The 20,328-nt window shown below is 47.5% G+C and overlaps 1 protein-coding gene across 1 annotated transcript; it reads left to right on the forward strand.

The window, feature by feature from the left end:
- The first annotated feature begins 14,276 nt into the window (after window positions 1-14,276).
- On the forward strand, window positions 14,277-17,173 carry LOC109766142 (squamosa promoter-binding-like protein 10). Its single transcript, XM_020324913.4, has 3 exons — window positions 14,277-14,979; window positions 16,339-16,523; window positions 16,624-17,173. The coding sequence occupies exons 1-3, from the start codon at window positions 14,342-14,344 to the stop codon at window positions 16,965-16,967; spliced, it is 1,167 nt and encodes a 388-aa protein (XP_020180502.1). The 5' UTR covers window positions 14,277-14,341; the 3' UTR covers window positions 16,968-17,173.
- Window positions 17,174-20,328: the final 3,155 nt, after the last annotated feature.

The following is a 20,328-nucleotide window of genomic DNA, read 5'->3' on the forward strand; positions in this document are numbered from 1 at the left end:
CCCAAATTCTGGTTGTTCGAAGTTCAACGCTTGCCAATGGCTCCCATCCTTAGGGTGACTCAGCATCTTGTCTTTTTTATTTATCTCCGGATCATTTGCGTCATCTTCTCGCTTCTTCTCCTCCCTATCCGCGTGCCAACGCCGGAACTTTGCTACCTTAGGGTCCGCGAAATACCGCTGCAGACGAGGAGTGATCGGAAAGTACCACACCACTTTTCGAGGAGCTTTCTTCCTCTTCTTGTATCGAGTGACGCCGCATACCGGACATATGGTAGACTCCGCGTGCTCGTCCTGATAAATGATGCAATTGTTCATGCACACATGGTATTTCACGTGCGGTAAATCCAGAGGACACACGATTTTCTTCGCCTCCTCGAAACTGGTCAGGCACTTGTTCCCCTTGGGAAGACGTTCGTGCCAGAATGACATGTTCTCGTCGAAGCATGCGTCGGTCATTTTGTGTTTTACCTTCATCTCCAGAGCCATGAGCGTTACTTTCAGGTGGGTATCCTCGGGCCTGCATCCTTCATACAATGGAGTAACCGCGTCTATCTCCAGTTGATCCAGCTTGGCTTTCTCTCGGGCGGCAGCTCTTGCGTTATCCGTCTGCTTGAGAACCAGCTCTTGAATATGAGGTTCCTGCACCCAGCCCATCGATGGTCCATCGTCGTCTGCTCCACCGACATCTTCATCTTCATGATCATGCCCTTCGTCTGCTCCCGCATCTTCCTCATCATCATGTCCGGCATCTTCTACATGATGACTGTGTACAGCATCACCGTCGTGATCATGTCCTGGAGATTCTTCGTCTTCTCGCCCGCCCAAGCCGCGGTGGTTGTCTTGCTGCCCATCCTCATTTCTTGCCCGACCCCCATGGACGACTTCATAGTCATCTTCATCACCTTGCCACCGATAGCCATCCATGAAACCATGCAAGAGCAGGTGGTCCCGCACCTGCCCGGAATCCGGGTCCGCAATAAGGCTCTTCAGCTTGCATCTTCGACACGGACATCTTATCTCCGTCTCGTTCTTTTCAAGTATCTCGGCCTTCGCGGAGCTCAAAAACCTATTCACGATGCCTTCGGTCATCGTGCGGACCATGGTCGCCTGCGGGGTAGAGCAAAACGATATTTTAGAACCAAGAAAAAATTTGGCATGACTTTCCCTAAAAATAGGACCAAAAAGAATTTATAGTGCCAAAATTCTCGCCGAAACGGAAATGAATCAACATTCCGGCAAAATATTGGCAACTATCGCATTTCAAATACTGGTACCTGCAAACACAAACATATATGCAACACCACAAACATATGCAACACCACAAACATACATAGATCTAGCTAGGCCATAAAAAGTGCATGTGCACGTTCTTCGAGAGGGAGAACAACATAAAGATAGCTTCCCCCTTACTTACCTATCAAAAAAGGTAATTTAACCACTTAATTTGGATGAATTTATGGTGCAAATGAGGTGAGGAGGAGGAGGCAGCCGAGACAAGCTTGGAGTAGGAGGTGGAGAGAATGAAGTGGGGAAAGTGAGTGGGTAGGTGTGGCTGTCCAAAATATCTAGCTCGTCCCAGGTTACTAATGGCGCACCACCACCTAATGCGCCATTAGTAACCCTGGTTACTAATGGCGCACCTGCTGGTGGTGCGCCATTAGTAGTTTTGCAACAACAAAAAACACTAATGGCGCACCAGGGAACAGTGCGCCATTACTAGTTTAAACTAGTAATGGCGCACTGTTCCCTGGTGCGCCATTAGTAGTTTTGCAAAAGAATAATAAATAAATAAAAATTAGTAGTGGCGCACTATCTGGCTGGTGCGCCATTACTAGTTCTAACTAGTAATGGCGCACTGTGCCCTGGTGCGCCATTAGTATGTTTGAAAAAATAAAAAAAATTGTTACTAATGGCGCACCGTGTGGCTGGTGCGCCATTAGTATCTTTCACACTAATGGCGCACCAGCACATGGTGCGCCACTGCTATATAGCAATGGCGCACCACGTGTCTGGTGCGCCATTAGTGGCCATTCCATCTATAGCCCTTTTCCTAGTAGTGGTAGCTGCAGTTTATTCTTATGATTTTTCGCCAACATTTATACCAACTATGCTATATGTTTGTTTGCTTGCCATGCCATGCCTTTACTTCACGATATCTTTTGCCATGTTAGTTAGAACACTGTTATTGATAATATCATGTTGTCACTCTGATCTAGTCTCATGCCATGGGTATCAACACTGTTATGATTCTGTTACTTTTTAATTATGTTCGTACCATGTATTGCCTCATATGCTAAGATTGTTCACTTGAGAAGCTTGGTATTATTGTTAATGCATGCATTCATGATTAATCATGCTCATAATGTTGATGATGGAAAGGATAATAAAATGACTTAATAATAACAAACCTCCTCTGTCATCGATGGGGTCAAGTCATAGTGCCACCGAACCAAGCTTCTTCAGTGCAGCAACATTTGCCTTTATGGGAAGGCCCTAATTCGGTCTATTGTCATGCCTCTGGCCGGTGCCTCCCACTAGGGGTTATGTGCGCGCGCTACCCTGGCCCGGTAGGCGGTAATAACCTTGTGTGCCCGTGTTTGGTATTGAGCTCATGTCCCCGTTTGGTACCGTTTTTGTTTTGCCACGACGGTGGCAGTAGGATGTCCAGAGTGACATCGGGGCCACCCAGGACTTAGCCCAAAGGGGAGTTGGTCGGAGTGACCGGGAGAGAGTCATGCAATAGATCGGTTTTGTCGGAACGCCACTGGTCCACCCGAATGGGAGCACGAGGCCATGGGTTCTATGGTGTGGGTACAGTGTACTAATATCTGCAGAGTGTGTATAATCTATCGATAGCCACGGCCTCGGTCATGGACACAGTTCGTACTAGGTTACACTACCGGGTCTTGGTCGAAATGGAGGATAAAACTAATATAATTAATTGGATAAATAATGTGCTACAAAGTACGTGGTGACTTGGACTATGAGATAGTCATGAGAAGTCACGGTGATATTTTGACATGATCACGAGAGGATATCTCGGTGAGTCATGAGTTGGCCCTGAAGGGCAGTAACCGTGAGAGTGATTGATAAATCAGGATAATACTGTAACTCTTCATGGGAGGTAATGGTAGTTTAATTTCCAACATAGTTCATGCATATATCCATGTCTTGTAGATACATCCATGCTATTCTATGCCTTGATGTGCTATGTTTTGCAATTGCCATGCTAGAATATGCTATGATATGTCAATGCTTAGTTTGATCCATGTTCCTTGTTAATTTCATGACATGCTTAGTTATTGTTATGAGGTAAATTCATGCATGAGCACGGGACTTGCTTTGTCATCAGCTTGTTTGGATGCTATGTATTTGGTTGTCTTACGAGTACATTCAAAGTACTCACCTGGCCTTGCACGTGGCCAGATTGTAGGAGAAGACTTGTCGCGCTAGGTCGTAACCTTGCCAGTCCTGTGAGTTGTAGAGCCCAACCAGAGTCGATGTGCCGCCAAACCCAGACTTCCGCCGCCATTTAGATAGCCTCAGAGCTATGTCAACCATTGTATTCATCAATGATGTAATACTTGTTGGGGAACGTAGTAATTTCAAAAAAAATCCTACGCACACGCAAGATCATGGTGATGCATAGCAACGAGAGAGGAGAGTGTTGTCCACGTACCCTCGTAGACCGAAAGCGGAAGCGTTAACACAACGCGGTTGATGTAGTCGTACGTCTTCACGATCCGACCGATCAAGTACAGAACGCATAGCACCTCCGAGTTCAGCACACGTTCAGCTCGATGACGTCCCTCGAACTCCGATCCAGCTGAGCTTTGAGGGAGAGTTCCGTCAGCACGACGGCGTGGTGACGATGATGATATTCTACCGACGCAAGGCTTCGCCTAAGCACCGCTATGATATTATCGAGGTGTAATATGATGGAGGGGGGCACCGCACACGGCTAAAAGATCAATGATCAATTGTTGTGTCTATGGGGTGCCCCCTGCCCCCGTATATAAAGGATCAAAGGGGGGAGGTGCGGCCAGCCTTGGGGCGCGCCAGGAGGAGTCCTACTCCCACCGGGAGTAGGACTCCCCCCTTTTCCTAGTTGGATTAGGACTTGGAGGGGGGAAGAGGAGAGGGAGAAGAAGGAAAGGGGGGCGCCGCCCCCTTCTCCTTGTCCTATTCGCACTAGGGGGGAGGGGCACACGGCCCAGCCCTAGCCACCTCTCTTCTCTTCCACCTAGGCCCACTAAGGCCCATTATGTTGCCGGGGGGTTCCGGTAACCTCCCGGTACTCCGGTAAAATCCCGATTTCACCCGGAACACTTCCGATATCCAAACATAGGCTTCCAATATATCAATCTTTATGTCTCGACCATTTCGAGACTCCTCGTCATGTCCGTGATCACATCCGGGACTCCGAACAACCTTCGGTACATCAAAACATATAAACTCATAATATAACTGTCATCGAAACGTTAAGCGTGCGGACCCTACGGGTTCGAGAACTATGTAGACATGACCGCGACACGTCTCCGGTCAATAACCAATAGCGGAACCTGGATGCTCATACTGGCTCCCACATATTCTACGAAGATCTTTATCGGTCAGACCGCATAACAATATATGTTGTTCCCTTTGTCATCGGTATGTTACTTGCCCGAGATTCGATCGTCGGTGTCTCAATACCTAGTTCAATCTCGTTACCGGCAAGTCTCTTTACTCGTTCCGTAATACATCATCCCGCAACTAACTCATTAGTTGCAATGCTTGCAAGGCTTTAAGTGATGTGCATTACCAAGTGGGCCCAGAGATACCTCTCCGACAATCGGAGTGACAAATCCTAATCTCGAAATACGCCAAGCCAACAAGTACCTTCAGAGACACCTGTAGAGCACCTTTATAATCACGTTGTGACGTTTGGTAGCGCACAAAGTGTTCCTCCGGTAAACGGGAGTTGCATAATCTCATAGTCATAGGAACATGTATAAGTCATGAAGAAAGCAATAGCAACATACTAAACGATCGAGTGCTAAGCTAACGGAATGGGTCAAGTCAATCACATCATTCTCCTAATGATGTGATCCCGTTAATCAAATGACAACTCATGTCTATGGCTAGGAAACATAACCATCTTTGATCAACGAGCTAGTCTAGTAGAGGCATACTAGTGACACTCTGTTTGTCTATGTATTCACACATGTATCATGTTTCCGGTTAATACAATTCTAGCATGAATAATAAACATTTATCATGATATAAGGAAATAAATAATAACTTTATTATTGCTTCTAGGGCATATTTCCTTCAGTCTCCCACTTGCACTAGAGTCAATAATCTAGTTCACATCGCCATGTGATTTAACATCAATAGTTCACATCTTTATGTGGTTAACACCCATAGTTCACATCGATATGTGTCCAACACCCAAAGGGTTTACTAGAGTCAGTAATCTAGTTCACATCGCTATGTGATTAACACCCAAAGAGTACTAAGGTGTGATCATGTTTTGCTTGTGAGATAATTTTAGTCAACAGGTCTGTCACATTCAGATCCGTAAGTATTTTGCAAATTCTATGTCTACAATGCTCTGCACGGAGCTACTCTAGCTAATAGCTCCCACTTTCAATATGTATCCAGATTGAGACTTAGAGTCATCTGGATCAGTGTCAAAAACTTGCATCGACGTAACCCTTTACGACGAACCTTTTTCCACCTCCATAATCGAGAAACATATCCTTATTCCACTAAGGATAATTTTGACCGCTGTCCAGCGATCTACTCCTAGATCACTATTGTACTCCCTTGCCAAACTCAGTGGTAGGGTATACAATAGATCTGGTACACAGCATGGCATACTTTGTAGAACCTATGGCATAGGGAACGACTTTCATTCTCTTTCTATCTTCTGCCGTGGTCGGGCTTTGAGTCTTACTCAATTTCACACCTTGTAACACAGGCAAGAACTCTTTCTTTGACTGTTCCATTTTGAACTACTTCAAAATCTTGTTAAGGTATGTACTCATTGAAAAAACTTATCAAGCGTCTTGATCTATCTCTATAGATCTTGATGCTCAATATGTAAGCAGCTTCACCGAGGTCTTTCTTTGAAAAACTCCTTTAAAACACTCCTTTATGCTTTGCAGAATAATTCTACATTATTTCCGATCAACAATATGTCATTCACATATACTTATCAGAAATGTTGTAGTGCTTCCACTCACTTTCTTGTAAATACAGGCTTCACCGCAAGTCTGTATAAAACTATATCCTTTGATCAACTTATCATAGCGTATATTCCAACTCCGAGATGCTTGCACCAGTCCATAGATGGATCGCTGGAGCTTGCATATTTTGTTAGCACCTTTATGATTGACAAAACCTTCTGGTTGCATCATATACAACTCTTCTTTAATAAATCCATTAAGGAATGCAGTTTTGTTTATCCATTTGCCAGATTTCATAAAATGCGGCAATTGCTAACATGATTCGGACAGACTTAAGCATAGATACGAGTGAGAAACTCTCATCGTAGTCAACACCTTGAACTTGTCGAAAGACCTTTTTTGCGACAATTCTAGCTTTGTAGATAGTAACACTACTATCAACGTCCGTCTTCCTCTTGAAGATCCATTTAATCTCAATGGCTCGCCGATCATTGGGCAAGTCAATCAAAGTCCATACTTTGTTCTCATACATGGATCCCATCTCAGATTTCATGGCCTCAAGCCATTTCGCGGAATCTGGGCTCATCATCGCTTCCTCATAGTTTGTAGGTTCGTCATGGTCAAGTAACATGACCTCCAGAACAGGATTACCGTACCACTCTAGTGCGGATCTCACTCTAGTTGACCTACGAGGTTCGGTAGTTACTTGATCTGAAGTTACATGATCATCATCATTAGCTTCCTCACTAATTGGTGTAGGAGTCAGAGGAACAAATTTCTGTGATGAACTACTTTCCAATAAGGGAGAAGGTACAGTTACCTCATCAAGTTCTACTTTCCTCCCACTCACTTCTTTCGAGAGAAACTCCTTCTCTAGAAAGGATCCATTCTTAGCAACGAATATCTTGCCTTCGGATCTGTGATAGAAGGTGTACCCAACAGTCTCCTTTGGGTATCCTATGAAGACACATTTCTCCGATTTGGGTTCGAGCTTATCAGGTTGAAGCTTTTTCATATAAGCATCACAACCCCAAACTTTAAGAAACGACAACTTTGGTTCTTGCCAAACCACAGTTCATAAGATGTCGTCTCAACGGATTTAGATGGTACCCTATTTAACGTGAATGCAGCTGTCTCTAATGCATAATCCCAAAACGATAGTGGTAGATCGGTAAGAGACATCATATATCGCACCATATCTAATAAAGTACGGTTACGATGTTCGGACACACCATTACACTGTGGTGCTCCAGGTGGCTTGAGTAGTGAAACTATTTCACATTGGTTTAGCTGAAGGCCAAACTCGTAACTCAAAAACTCTTCTCCACGATCAGATCGTAGAAACTTTATTTTCTTGTTACGATGATTTCCCACTTCACTCTGAAATTATATGAACTTTTAAAATGTTTCAGACTTCTGTTTCATTAAGTAGATATACCCATATCTGCTCAAATCATCTGTGAATGTCAGAAAATAATGATACCTGCTACGAGCCTCAATATTCATCGGACCACATAAATCTGTGTGTATGATTTCCAACAAATCTGTTGCTCTCTCCATAGTTCCGGAGAACGGCGTTTTAGTCATCTTGCCCATGAGGCACGGTTTGCAAGTATCAAGTGATTCATAATCAAGTGATTCCAAAATCCCATCAGTTTGGAGTTTCTTCATGCGCTTTACACCAATATGACCTAAACGGTTGTGCCATAAATAAGTTGTACTATCATTATTAACTTTGCATCTTTTAGCTTCATTATTATGAATATGTGTATCATTACGATCGAGATCCAACAAACCATTTTATTGGGTGTATGACCATAGAAGGTTTTATTCATGTAAAAAGAACAACAATTATTCTCTAACTTACATGAATAACCGTATTAGCAATAAACATGATCCAATAATATTCATGCTCAACGCAAACACTAAATAACATTTATTTTAGGTTCAACACTAATCCCGAAAGTATACGGAGTGTGCGATGATGATCATATCAATCTTGGAACCACTTCCAATACACATCGTCACTTCACCCTTAACTAGTCTCTGTTCATTCTGCAACTCCCGTTTCGAGTTACTACTCTTAGCAACTGAACCAGTATCAAATACCGAGGGGTTGCTATAAACACTAGTAAAGTACACATCAATAACATGTATATCAAATATAGCTTTGTTCACTTTGCCATCCTTCTTATCCACCAAATCTTTGGGGCAGTTCCGCTTCCAGTGACCAGTCCCTTTGCAGTAGAAGCACTTAGTCTCAGGCTTAGGTCCAGACTTGGGCTTCTTCACTTGAGCAGCAACTCGCTTGCCGTTCTACTTGAAGTTCCCCTTCTTCCCTTTGCCCTTTTCTTGAAACTAGTGGTCTTGTCAACCATCAACACTTGATGTTTTTCTTGATTTCTACCTTCGTCGATTTCAGCATCACGAAGAGCTCGGGAATTACTTTCGTCATCCCTTGCATACTATAGTTCATCACGAAGTTCTACTAACTTGGTGATGGTGACTAGAGAATTCTGTCAATCACTATTTTATCTGGAAGATTAACTCCCACTTGATACAAGCAATTGTAGTACCCAGACAATCTGAGCACATGCTCACTGCTTGAGCTATTCTCCTCCATATTTTAGCTATAGAACTTGTTGGAGACTTCATATCTCTCAACTCGGGTATTTGCTTGAAATATTAACTTCAACTCCTGGAACATCTCATATGGTCCATGACGTTCAAAACGTCTTTGAAGTCCCGATTCTAAGCCGTTAAGCATGGTGCACTAAACTATCAAGTAGTCATCATATTGAGCTAGTCAAACGTTCATAACGTCTGCATCTGCTCCTGCAATAGGTCTGTCACCTAGAGGTGCATCAAGGACTTCATAACGTCTGCATCTGCTCCTGCAATAGGTCTGTCACCTAGCGGTGCATCAAGGACATAATTCTTCTGTGCAGCAATGAGGATAATCCTCGGATCACGGATCCAACCCGCATCATTGCTACTAACATCTTCAACATAATTTTTCTCTAGGAACATATCAAAATAAACATAGGGAAGCAACAACGCGAGCTATTGATCTACAACATAATTTGCAAAATACTATCAGGACTAAGTTCATGATAAATTCAAGTTCAATTAATCATATTACTTAAGAACTCCCACTTAGATAGACATCCCTCTAATCATCTAAGTGATCACGTGATCCAAATCAACTAAACCATAACCGATCATCACGTGAAATGGAGTAGTTTTCAATGGTGAACATCACTATGTAGATCATATCTACTATATGATTCACGCTCGACCTTTCGGTCACAGTGTTCCGAGGCCATATCTGCATATGCTAGGCTCGTCAAGTTTAACCTGAGTATTCTGCGTGTGCAAAACTGGCTTGCACCCGTTGTAGATGGACGTAGAGCTTATCACACCCGATCATCACGTGGTGTCTGGGCACGACGAACTTTGGCAACGGTGCATACTCAGGGAGAACACTTTTATCTTGAAATTTAGTGAGAGATCATCTTATAATGCTACCGTCAATCAAAGCAAGATAAGATGCATAAAAGATAAACATCACATGCAATCAATATAAGTGATATGATATGGCCATCATCATCTTGTGCTTGTGATCTCCATCTCCGAAGCACCGTCATGATCACCATCATCACCGGCGCGACACCTTGATCTCCATCGTAGCATCGTTGTCGTCTCGCCAATCTTATGCTTCTACGACTATCGCTACCGCTTAGTGATAAATTAAAGCATTACAGGGCAATTGCATTGCATACAATAAAGCGACAACCATATGGCTCCTGCCAGTTGCCGATAACTCGGTTACAAAACATGATCATCTCATACAATAAAATTTAGCATCATGTCTTGACCATATCACATCACAACATGCCCTGCAAAAACAAGTTAGACGTCCTCTACTTTGTTGTTGCAAGTTTTACGTGGCTGCTACTGGGCTTAGCAAGAACCGTTCTTACCAACGCATCAAAACCACAACGATAGTTTGTCAAGTTGGTGCTGTTTTAACCTTCGCAAGGACCGGGCGTAGCCACACTCGGTTCAACTAAAGTTGGAGAAACTGACACCCGCCAGCCACCTCTGTGCAAAGCACGTCGGAAGAACCAGTCTCGCGTAAGCGTACACGTAATGTCGGTCCGGGCCGCTTCATCCAACAATACCGCCGAACCAAAGTATGACATGCTGGTAAGCAGTATGACTTATATCGCCCACAACTCACTTGTGTTGTACTCGTGCATATGACATCTACGCATAAAACCTGGCTCTGATACCACTGTTGGGGAACGTAGTAATTTCAAAAAAAAATCTACGCACACGCAAAATCATGGTGATGCATAGCAACGAGAGAGGAGAGTGTTGTCCACGTACCCTCGTAGACCGAAAGCGGAAGCGTTAACACAACGCGGTTGATGTAGTCGTACGTCTTCACGATCCGACCGATCAAGTACCGAACGCACGGCACCTCCGAGTTTAGCACACGTTCAGCTCGATGACGTCCCTCGAACTCCGATCCAGCCGAGCTTTGAGGGAGAGTTCCGTCAGCACGACGGCGTGGTGACGATGATGATGTTCTACCGACGCAGGGCTTCGCCTAAGCACCGTTACGATATTATCGAGGTGTAATATGATGGAGGGGGCACCGCACACGGCTAAAAGATCAATGATCAATTGTTGTGTCTATGGGGTGCCCCCTGCCCCGTATATAAAGGATCAAAGGGGGAAGGTGCGGCCAGCCTTGGGGCGCGCCAGGAGGAGTCCTACTCCCACCGGGAGTAGGACTCCCCCCCTTTTCCTAGTTGGATTAGGACTTGGAGGGGGAAAGAGGAGAGGGAGAAGAGGGAAAGGGGGGCACCGCCCCCTTCTCCTTGTCCTATTCGTACTAGGGGGGAGGGGCGCGCGGCCCAGCCCTAGCCGCCTCTCTTCTCTTCCACCTAGGCCCACTAAGGCCCATTATGTTGCCGGGGGGTTCCGGTAACCTCCCGGTACTCCGGTAAAATCCCGATTTCACCCGGAACACTTCCGGTATCCAAACATAGGCTACCAATATATCAATCTTTATGTCTCGACCATTTCGAGACTCCTCGTCATGTCCGTGATCACATCCGGGACTCCGAACAGCCTTCGGTACATCAAAACATGTAAACTCATAATATAAATGTCATCGAAACGTTAAGCGTGCGGACCCTACGGGTTCGAGAACTATGTAGACATGACCGAGACACGTCTCCGGTCAATAACCAATAGCGGAACCTAGATACTCATATTGGCTCCCACATATTCTACGAAGATCTTTATTGGTCAGACCGCATAACAACATACGTTGTTCCCTTTGTCATCGGAATGTTACTTGCCCGAGATTCGATCGTCGGTATCTCAATACCTAGTTCAATCTCGTTACCGGCAAGTCTCTTTACTCATTCCGTAATACATCATCCCGCAACTAACTCATTAGTTGCAATGCTTGCAAGGCTTTAAGTGATGTGCATTACCAAGTGGGCCCAGAGATACCTCTCCGACAATCGGAGTGACAAATCCTAATCTCGAAATACGCCAAGCCAACAAGTACCTTCAGAGACACCTGTAGAGCACCTTTATAATCACCCAGTTACGTTGTGACGTTTGGTAGCACACAAAGTGTTCCTCCGGTAAACGGGAGTTGCATAATCTCATAGTCATAGGAACATGTATAAGTCATGAAGAAAGCAATAGCAACATACTAAACGATCAAGTGCTAAGCTAACGGAATGGGTCAAGTCAATCACATCATTCTCCTAATGATGTGATCCCGTTAATCAAATGACAACTCATGTCTATGGCTAGGAAACATAACCATCTTTGATCAATGAGCTAGTCTAGTAGAGGCATACTAGTGACACTCTGTTTGTCTATGTATTCACACATGTATCATGTTTCCGGTTAATACAATTCTAGCATGAATAATAAACATTTATCATGATATAAGAAAATAAATAATAACTTTATTATTGCCTCTAGGGCATATTTCCTTCAATACTTTATATCTTTTAATTGATATATTTTGTACCTGGAATGCTGTATCATGTACCTGTCGTGCGTCAGGTGTTATCCTGGACTGACGTGCGAAGGCCCCCTGCTCCTTGCGGATCGGAGTACCACAATTAACTGCAATAATATGAGGTGGTGTGCATGTTTGTTGTTATAGATATGTGCTAAAACTTGTACTGTCGAGAAATTCAACATTGTTACCAACTACAGGAATAATGTGAAACACTATTGCTATGACTTGGACCGTGCATTCCCGATACATAATTGCATTATATGTACAAGATATTATGTATGCATGAATTCACCTACAGTACAATGCATTTGCTTCCCTAAACATAGCTTACAATATAGAAAAAAAATCTTTAGCAGAATAATCAGTGATTTCCATTAGTAATTTGATTTGCACTTATTAACTAAGCTTATGCAATCCAAAATTGGCACTTGTTGGTCCCGTAAACTTTTTTTTAGTTGAGCCATACCCTTGAGCGTGTTATTCATCGATAAGCTAGCTTGCCAACATGTCTTCGGCGGGATTGGCGGCTCGACTGAAGGCGGCGTGCTTGGACTGCGCCAGCCCCACTTTGAGGAGATGGTCGTTGAGTCAGCACCGGCGGCAGGTGTCCGACACGATGATTGTCTTAGAGCACCTAGGTTGGCGCGACCTGGTTCTTTGTCAATGCCACCCCGCGCCTCGCATTGTGCCGCTATCGATGCACCGCCTCCGCTTTGGCTTTGCTCTTGGATGACGAGACGCTAGTGCTGACAGCTTTGAGAAAGTATAAAAGGCAGGGCTGGTGATCGGGCGGGAACGCGAGTTCCTCCTTTACAGCGAAGAGGACTGGGCTCCACTGGCTGCCCGGCTTGCGATGTGGCGGGTAGGACGGCTCGTTCTTCACGCGGTGACCTGTTTGGACGCCACAGTTGTGTGGCGGCGAGGGTGGCTCCTCCTCACGCGGCATCCGAATTCGATGCCCCGGTTATGCGGAGGGGGCAGTGGCGCCGGACCGCAGTCGATGAAAGACCGCTGCAGGACGATTCGCATCTACCGGACGAACTCCTTGCCCTTTTGCAGCCGCCTCCACCAAGAGGGGTGGCTTCTGCTCCTCCTCATCTAAGGAGATCGGCTCCACCTTGACGTCAGTCGGAATCATGGAGGAGGCGGGCCCAGAGCTCCTCCTCCCCCCTCCCCGCTCCTCGGATCCGGAACCAGGGCCCGACCCACCTGCTGGAGGCGTACGGCTTCCTGCCCATCACGACAACCGGTCCTAGAGGTGTGCTGGTGTGCGAAGGAGGTAGGACGAGAGAGGAGGAGGATAGGGTTTGTTTCTGCGTCCGTCTGGCTTTAATGAAGGGGGAACGGTTGTCAAAGCTTCATTTTGACGGAGTAGGCTTCTCAGTCGCCGCAACGATGTGAATGTCGTATTGGCGGATGGCTTATCAGCCAAAATGAATGTGACGAAGTTTTTCAGAGCGAGCACACACGCGAGAGGGGTTTTGGGTGAGTTCGGTGCTTAGGAGTCCGTTGCGGCAGACGTTCAAACTGGTTGGGACAATGTTTGTAACCGTCATTAGATGGCTAAAAGCTTTCGAGTTGTTTCATCCAGACAGTTGAGGTTGATTTGGTGATACACATTGGAGTTTCCCTAGAAACACACTACGTCGGACACTTCGGGCTCAAAGAACATCACGTGAGTACATGCTCGAAACACAATCATATTTAGATTTTGCAAGCACAAGAAAAACAGTGAGAAATAAGTAGATAGCCCACACAAGTGTCCATGCATGTCTTCTCTGCGGGGGGTATACGCTTCTCTCTCCAAAACAACCACGGCGACTTGTTGCACCGAAACAGCAAGGAGAAGGGCCGGCCATCTTCGTCCAGTGAGGCAGCTGACACATACACACTCCCGGACAAGCCACGCGCCAAGAGTTATTGCCAACGGACACGCACACACTCCCACTCTCCTCCACTCTCTCTCTCTCTCTCTCTCTCTCTCTCTCTCTCTCTCTGGTTGCCTTTTTAACCACCTCTGCGCCGTCCACCACCTCACACAGCACAGCACAACCACACTGATTCATACAGCCAGCTAGAGAGCAAGCTTAGCCAACCACTCACTCGGGCCATGATGAGCGGCGGCAGGATGAACGCGGCGGCGAGCGACGACTTCCCCTTCGCGGCAATGCAGCCGCCGCCCTACGTCGGCTTCGAGCACGCCGGCGGAGGAGGCCAGCGACACCAGGGCGCGATGATGTACGACAACTTCGACTTCGCGGCGGCCGCGGACGCCTTCGGCCAGTTCCAGGACGCGCCGCACCACCAGATGCTGGCGCTGCCGCCCAGCGGCAACGGCGCCGGCGGGCTGGTCCCCATGGCGCCGCCGCCCATGCCCGGGATGCAGCTGCAGATGCCGCCCATGGCTATGCACGGGCACGGCGACGTGTACCCGGCGATGGGGATGGTGAAGCGCGAGGGGGACGCGGGGAGAATCGGGCTGAACCTCGGCCGGCGGACCTACTTCTCCCCCGGCGACATGATGGCCGTGGACCGGGTGCTCATGCGGTCCCGTCTCGGCGGCGTGTTCGGGCTGGGATTCGGGCGCGGCCACCACCAGGCGCCTCGGTGCCAGGTGGAGGACTGCAGGGCGGACCTCTCCGGCGCCAAGCACTACCACCGGCGCCACAAGGTGTGCGAGTACCACGCCAAGGCCTCCCTCGTCTCCGCCGCCGGCAAGCAGCAGCGCTTCTGCCAGCAATGCAGCAGGTCAGACCCCACTCTCCATCAACTCTCTCTCGCTCTACTCATGTTCTTGCACAAGCATACTCCGTATAGCTTGGCTAGGTCTCAGCTTGGCTGGTGGGAACTGTTTGCCTTTTCAGTCTTCACTCTGTTTTTGGTTCACGTCACTTGTCCGTTGCGGCGGCCATGGTGCAAAACCAAGTCTCAGTCTCAGAGACGACCCGTCATGTCAAATTAAAAAGACAGCACAAAACACTAGTCCATGTAGCGAAAACAAGAGCTTTTCCATGGCCGTTTTCCCGTCCTGGGGATCGATGGAGACAGGGGCCCTGTTTGGATGCTGCAGTTAGAGTTAGAGTTGGTTAGTTCAGGCTAAACTAACCCTAGAGGATCCAAACAGGTGGAGTTAGATAGCAGTTAGTTGCTCTAACCTGGCAAAAAAATCCAACCCGGTGGGGAAGTGCTAATTGGAGTTAGATGTGGTTGGTCCCATTAAAAAAAATACCCTCTGCTGCACTTGTACCTCATCCTTCCGCACCAGCCAGCCGCCCCAATCGCCCCGCCCCGTCGCCCCAATCCCGCCACCCCCGCCGCCGCTCCCGCAGCCCCCGCCGCCCCCGTCCCGCGGCTCCCCGCTGTGCCCGCCCGTCGCCCCCATCCCGCCACCGCTTCCCCTGCCCCCATCCCGCTCCTTCCGGCACCGCGGCATCCCTCCCCGTTTAGCCACTCGAGCCACGGCGTCGTCTCTTGCGCCCCCGTCGCCGTTAAGCCACTCGACCGGCGCCCCTTGTTGCGGCTAGGCTTCACTTATTCGTGGAGTCTTCACTGATTGCGCCTAGGGTTCTTCAAGAGCGATGTGAAGTGAGTATTTGTTGTTCGTCAACCTTTTATGATTCAAGGCCACACCAAATCCGGCTAGAAAGTGAGAAAAAAATGCATTTATTGTCAATCTAACCCTGTGATCCAAACAACCATCTTGGTTAGAGTTAGTTCAGGGTTAGTCTAGAGTTAGAAACTAACTCTAACTCTAACCTTGGTTAGAGTATCCAAACAGGGCCGATCACGAAAAGAAAAAGAGATCCAAAAAGCAGCGTTCTTTGGGCTAGCAGCTGCAGACTCCAGACTGCTGCGTGCTGCAACGAGCGGCTGATCCTGTGGCAGGCTTTTGCCCTGGCCATATCTCTGCCTTTCTCGCATTGACCAATGTTGTGTGGCGGTGCCAGTGGCGACTAGACTTTTGCATATGGGTTCACATGCATGCATGACTTGTTGAGCTAGCTAGAATTTTAATTTTGTTCAGTGTAGTACGTAGTACGACTTGAAGGATTTTGGTGCTCAAGGTTAGCTTAGCCTAAATTGTTCTTGTAATTGGATTGGCCTTAGGTTCCACGTGCTCACGGAGTTCGACGAGGCCAAGAGGAGCTGCCGGAGGCGGCTCGCAGAGCACAACCGTCGCCGGAGGAAGCCGGCGGCCGGCAGCACGGCGGCGTCGTCCAAGGATTCGGCTCCGCCTTCCAAGAAACCCAACGCCGGCGCCATCTCCAGTTCCTACACCGCCGACAACAACAGTAAGCCGACACCTTCGCCTTATCTAATTGCATCCTGCCTGCTGCGATTGATCATCATTTATCGGTGCTAATTTGTACGCACGTACTATACATTGGTCAGCTTTGAGCACGACGAAGTCGACCATCTCTTCCAACACCAGCGCGATCAGCTGCCTCCAGCAGGGCCAGGCCGGAGCGGTAGCGCCGACGAGGCCGACGACGCTCACCCTGGGCGCGTCGCCGGAGAATGACGACCACCAGCAGCAGCTCCACCACCATCAGGAGCAGCAGCATTTCATCACCTCCCTCCTGCACAACAACATCAATAACAGCAACATCCTGTCGTGCTCCTCGGTGAGCTCCAGCACGATGCCATCGGCGGCGGCGGCCAACGGCGAGGTCTCCGACCAGAACAACGACAACGCCAACAACAACATGCATATGTTTGAGGTTGACTTTATGTAGATGTTGGATCTTGAGCATTTGGCTTAACATAATTATGATCTAACCACAGTTAGAACACCACATTAGATTGTAAGCGGAAGTGTTTTGTTTTCACCAGTTACATGGCGAGGTCGAGTGCATGCTTTGGTGTATTGGGCCTAAACAGCAACAAAGCATTGTACTAATTGTCACCCTTAGTACCTCAATTTGTAGTGGACTTTGAGATAGTTTTAGCCACCAAGTAAGCAACCGAATAACAGAACAATAAGCACAAATGGCACAATATTTGTACGTGTGCAAGAACCTCCAGAAAACGGGAATAAGAACACGGGCACGGACGAACCGTCCCACACAAGTTTCATTATGAGAATCATGGTACACAGTCTTCTCTAGAAACTCTAGAATTTACAATACTCTCAAACCGCTGAATCAAATGGCACGGAATTAGATTATTAGATAGGTAAGCTCGAAACATATACGAAACAAATTTCATCTCAACTAAATATTTTTTGGCCCTGTGTGCATGGCTGATACGCCTCAAACGTATATATTATTTTTGAAGTATTCATGCTATATTTATATTATAGTGCATAACTTTGGCACCATTTTTTCATCATTTTTCTAGACTAACACATTAATCCAGTGCCCACTGCCAGTTGATGTTTTTGGCTTTGTAGAAAAATGAATTTTTCGGGGTGTAAAAAATCAAAGAAAAATATGGAAATTATATTTTACATTGGAAGAGCCATTGTGCCACAAACATCACACGGAAGGGGGCCACCAGTTCCCCACGTGGCCAGGCCACGCGGCAACCCCCATCGGTGCATGGGCACCTAGACCTCCGTTCCATTGCCTCTCGAGTCTCGACGCCTCTGGATCTATGTATACCCTAGAATGCCTCCCATCTTTCAACCCTAATTTTCCCCATTGTTCGGGTTACCTACTATGGGTAGAGTCACAAGACATGCATCTTGGATGACACCTAGGGCCCCACATCTACAAGCATTAAAGCCTCTGGGCCACAAGCATATTCAAATGATCTTCACGACATTATTCACTCGGATGTCAACCATTCACTCGGAAGTTATCTATCTACTCGGATGCTGCCAATTCATTCGGCTACCATACCATCCACTTGGCTAGCCCGCCAGCACTCGGACAAGGGAGATTAAGAGCCAGCATGGAATCTGAAGCATCCACGGGCACATGTCCACGAGATTTACTAGCCACCAATGCTTCAGTTAGCAATAGTAACACTTGTATTAAACTTGACTCATCAAACCCCCTATAACATAGCAAGGCAAAGGGGCGGCGTGCTCTATATAAGCCGCCCCATAGCACTTGGACGAGGGTTCGCATTCTCTGTAATCTCCCATACGTAAGGAAAACAAACAGCTCCATAGCTCGAAACGTAGGGTCTTTACCTCCACTATGAGGGGCCTGAACTCATAAACCCTCGTGTCACATCTACATTGTAACTAGACCACGCTCCTTCATCTCCCCCTCTCTTGCTGTCAGAATCGTTCCCAGGACAGTTGGTGCCCACCGTGGGGCTACGCGTCTATTGATTTACGGCGCAGGTGAAACTTTTCACTCATCATGGTTTCTAGCGGTTAGATGGTGCTTGGCAGCGAGATCCATTTCGGCGCCCTTTGTTTCATTGCCGATGATTCGGCGAGGCTTCAAGAAGCCCCGCTGGATGCGGAGTCGCTGCCCATCCGTGGGGCAGCATACTTCTGTGAAAACGCTTACGGAGTTCTATGGCGATAGCCGTTGGTCCCGTACCAGACTAATCTCCACCTCCCCGCTCGGCGTCGTCGCAAGCGCTCCAGCCACTCACGGTTCTAGCAGTGGATCAAGCATGTCGTGGCTCTTCAGTCCACGGCCGAGCAGATAGCTGCTCTCGAACCCGATGAATCTTTCCATGACTTATTTGCCTTCTCCATGAGGGTTCGGAAGATAAAGTCAACTGCGAGAGCATCGAGTCCTCCACAGATGTTTTGATGGCTGGTCTAGATAACGGCCCACCTGGTTTTCCTAATAACCATGACGGCCTCATCCATTAGTCTCGGGAGCACGCTGATGACGGCCCCCGTGGCAATGAATCGATGCCTCCTCCTCACACTCAGGAGGAAAATTGATGAACTCAACCACAGGGTCGATCAAGTTTTGCACACGCCTATCACAGAAATGACCCCCGAGGCTCTCGCCTTGGAGTCGACACATTTGGCCACCTTGGCCGAGCGCACACGCCTTGAGCAGCGGGACAAAGCTCTCGAGGATCAGCTCCGGCAGCAACCTAGTTCTAGTCGGAGCAGAAGAAAGTTGTTTCCGAACAACGAGGATCGAAGTTACCGAGTGATGCGCACTCCGTGCAAAACTTCGTAGCAGTAACAAGAATCGCAAATTCCATTCAACCTTCTAGTTCAGTAGCTGAAGGACTTAGATAAATTCTAGTAATGTTGAAGACAGCCATGTCACAGAACTCTGTCGTGTCTCAGTCAGAAAATCGTGTGCACAACAAGTCAGTGCGTTTGGATACGACTTAGTCGGCTCATAGCCCGATTGTGTCCAGGAGGCGCCAAGAGTCGCCACCCCCAAGATATATAGCTCACACTCGGCGGCATGAGCGGTATGGGAATCGGAACCGTGAGAAGATCACGATCCCTCAGCAATGTGATGATCATCAGACCCCTCCACGGGAAGATTCGTACGTGCCCTGGCAGTACGATGAAAGACGCTGATACGACGACTATTGGAGGCCCGGCCCTCCACGACAGCCGGGTGGTTATCGTCCGCGAGATCAAGAGGGCATAGGTTACCATGACCCACAGTTCAACGCAAGATCCGTTCTTGCCCAGAACCTAGTCGACTGGGGCAGAGCCTGCAGAGAGATCTTTGACAGGGATTACCCTAGTGGATCCACCTCCTTAGGAGAAATATGTTTCAGCAGATACATTCGCTCGACAGTGATTCCTGCTAACTTCAAGCTGACGACTGGGATCAGTGAATTCATCGGCGAGTCCAAGCCAGAGACGTGGCTAGAAGATTTTCAAGTGGTTCTCCAGATTGGAGGCGGCGATGATAATGTGGCGATGAAGCACCTTCCCCTGATCTTAGAAGGATCGGCTAGGGCCTGGCTCAATCAGTTGCCCCCAACAGTAGTTTCAGCTAGGATGATCTCTCCCGAGTGTTTGTCAAGACCTTTGAAGGGACCTACAAGTCGTCGGGTGGATTGGCCAAATTGCAGCACTGTGTACGGAAGAGCACCGAAACTCTGAGAGAGTACATCCAGAGATGGACCACGCTGGATAACACAGACGAGAACATAATGAACGCCAAGCCATTTGCGCCTTCAAGCAAGGTGTCAAGTATTGTGAGC

Source organism: Aegilops tauschii, chromosome 7, assembly GCF_002575655.3.
Source record: "Aegilops tauschii subsp. strangulata cultivar AL8/78 chromosome 7, Aet v6.0, whole genome shotgun sequence".
Lineage (NCBI taxonomy): Eukaryota > Viridiplantae > Streptophyta > Magnoliopsida > Poales > Poaceae > Aegilops > Aegilops tauschii.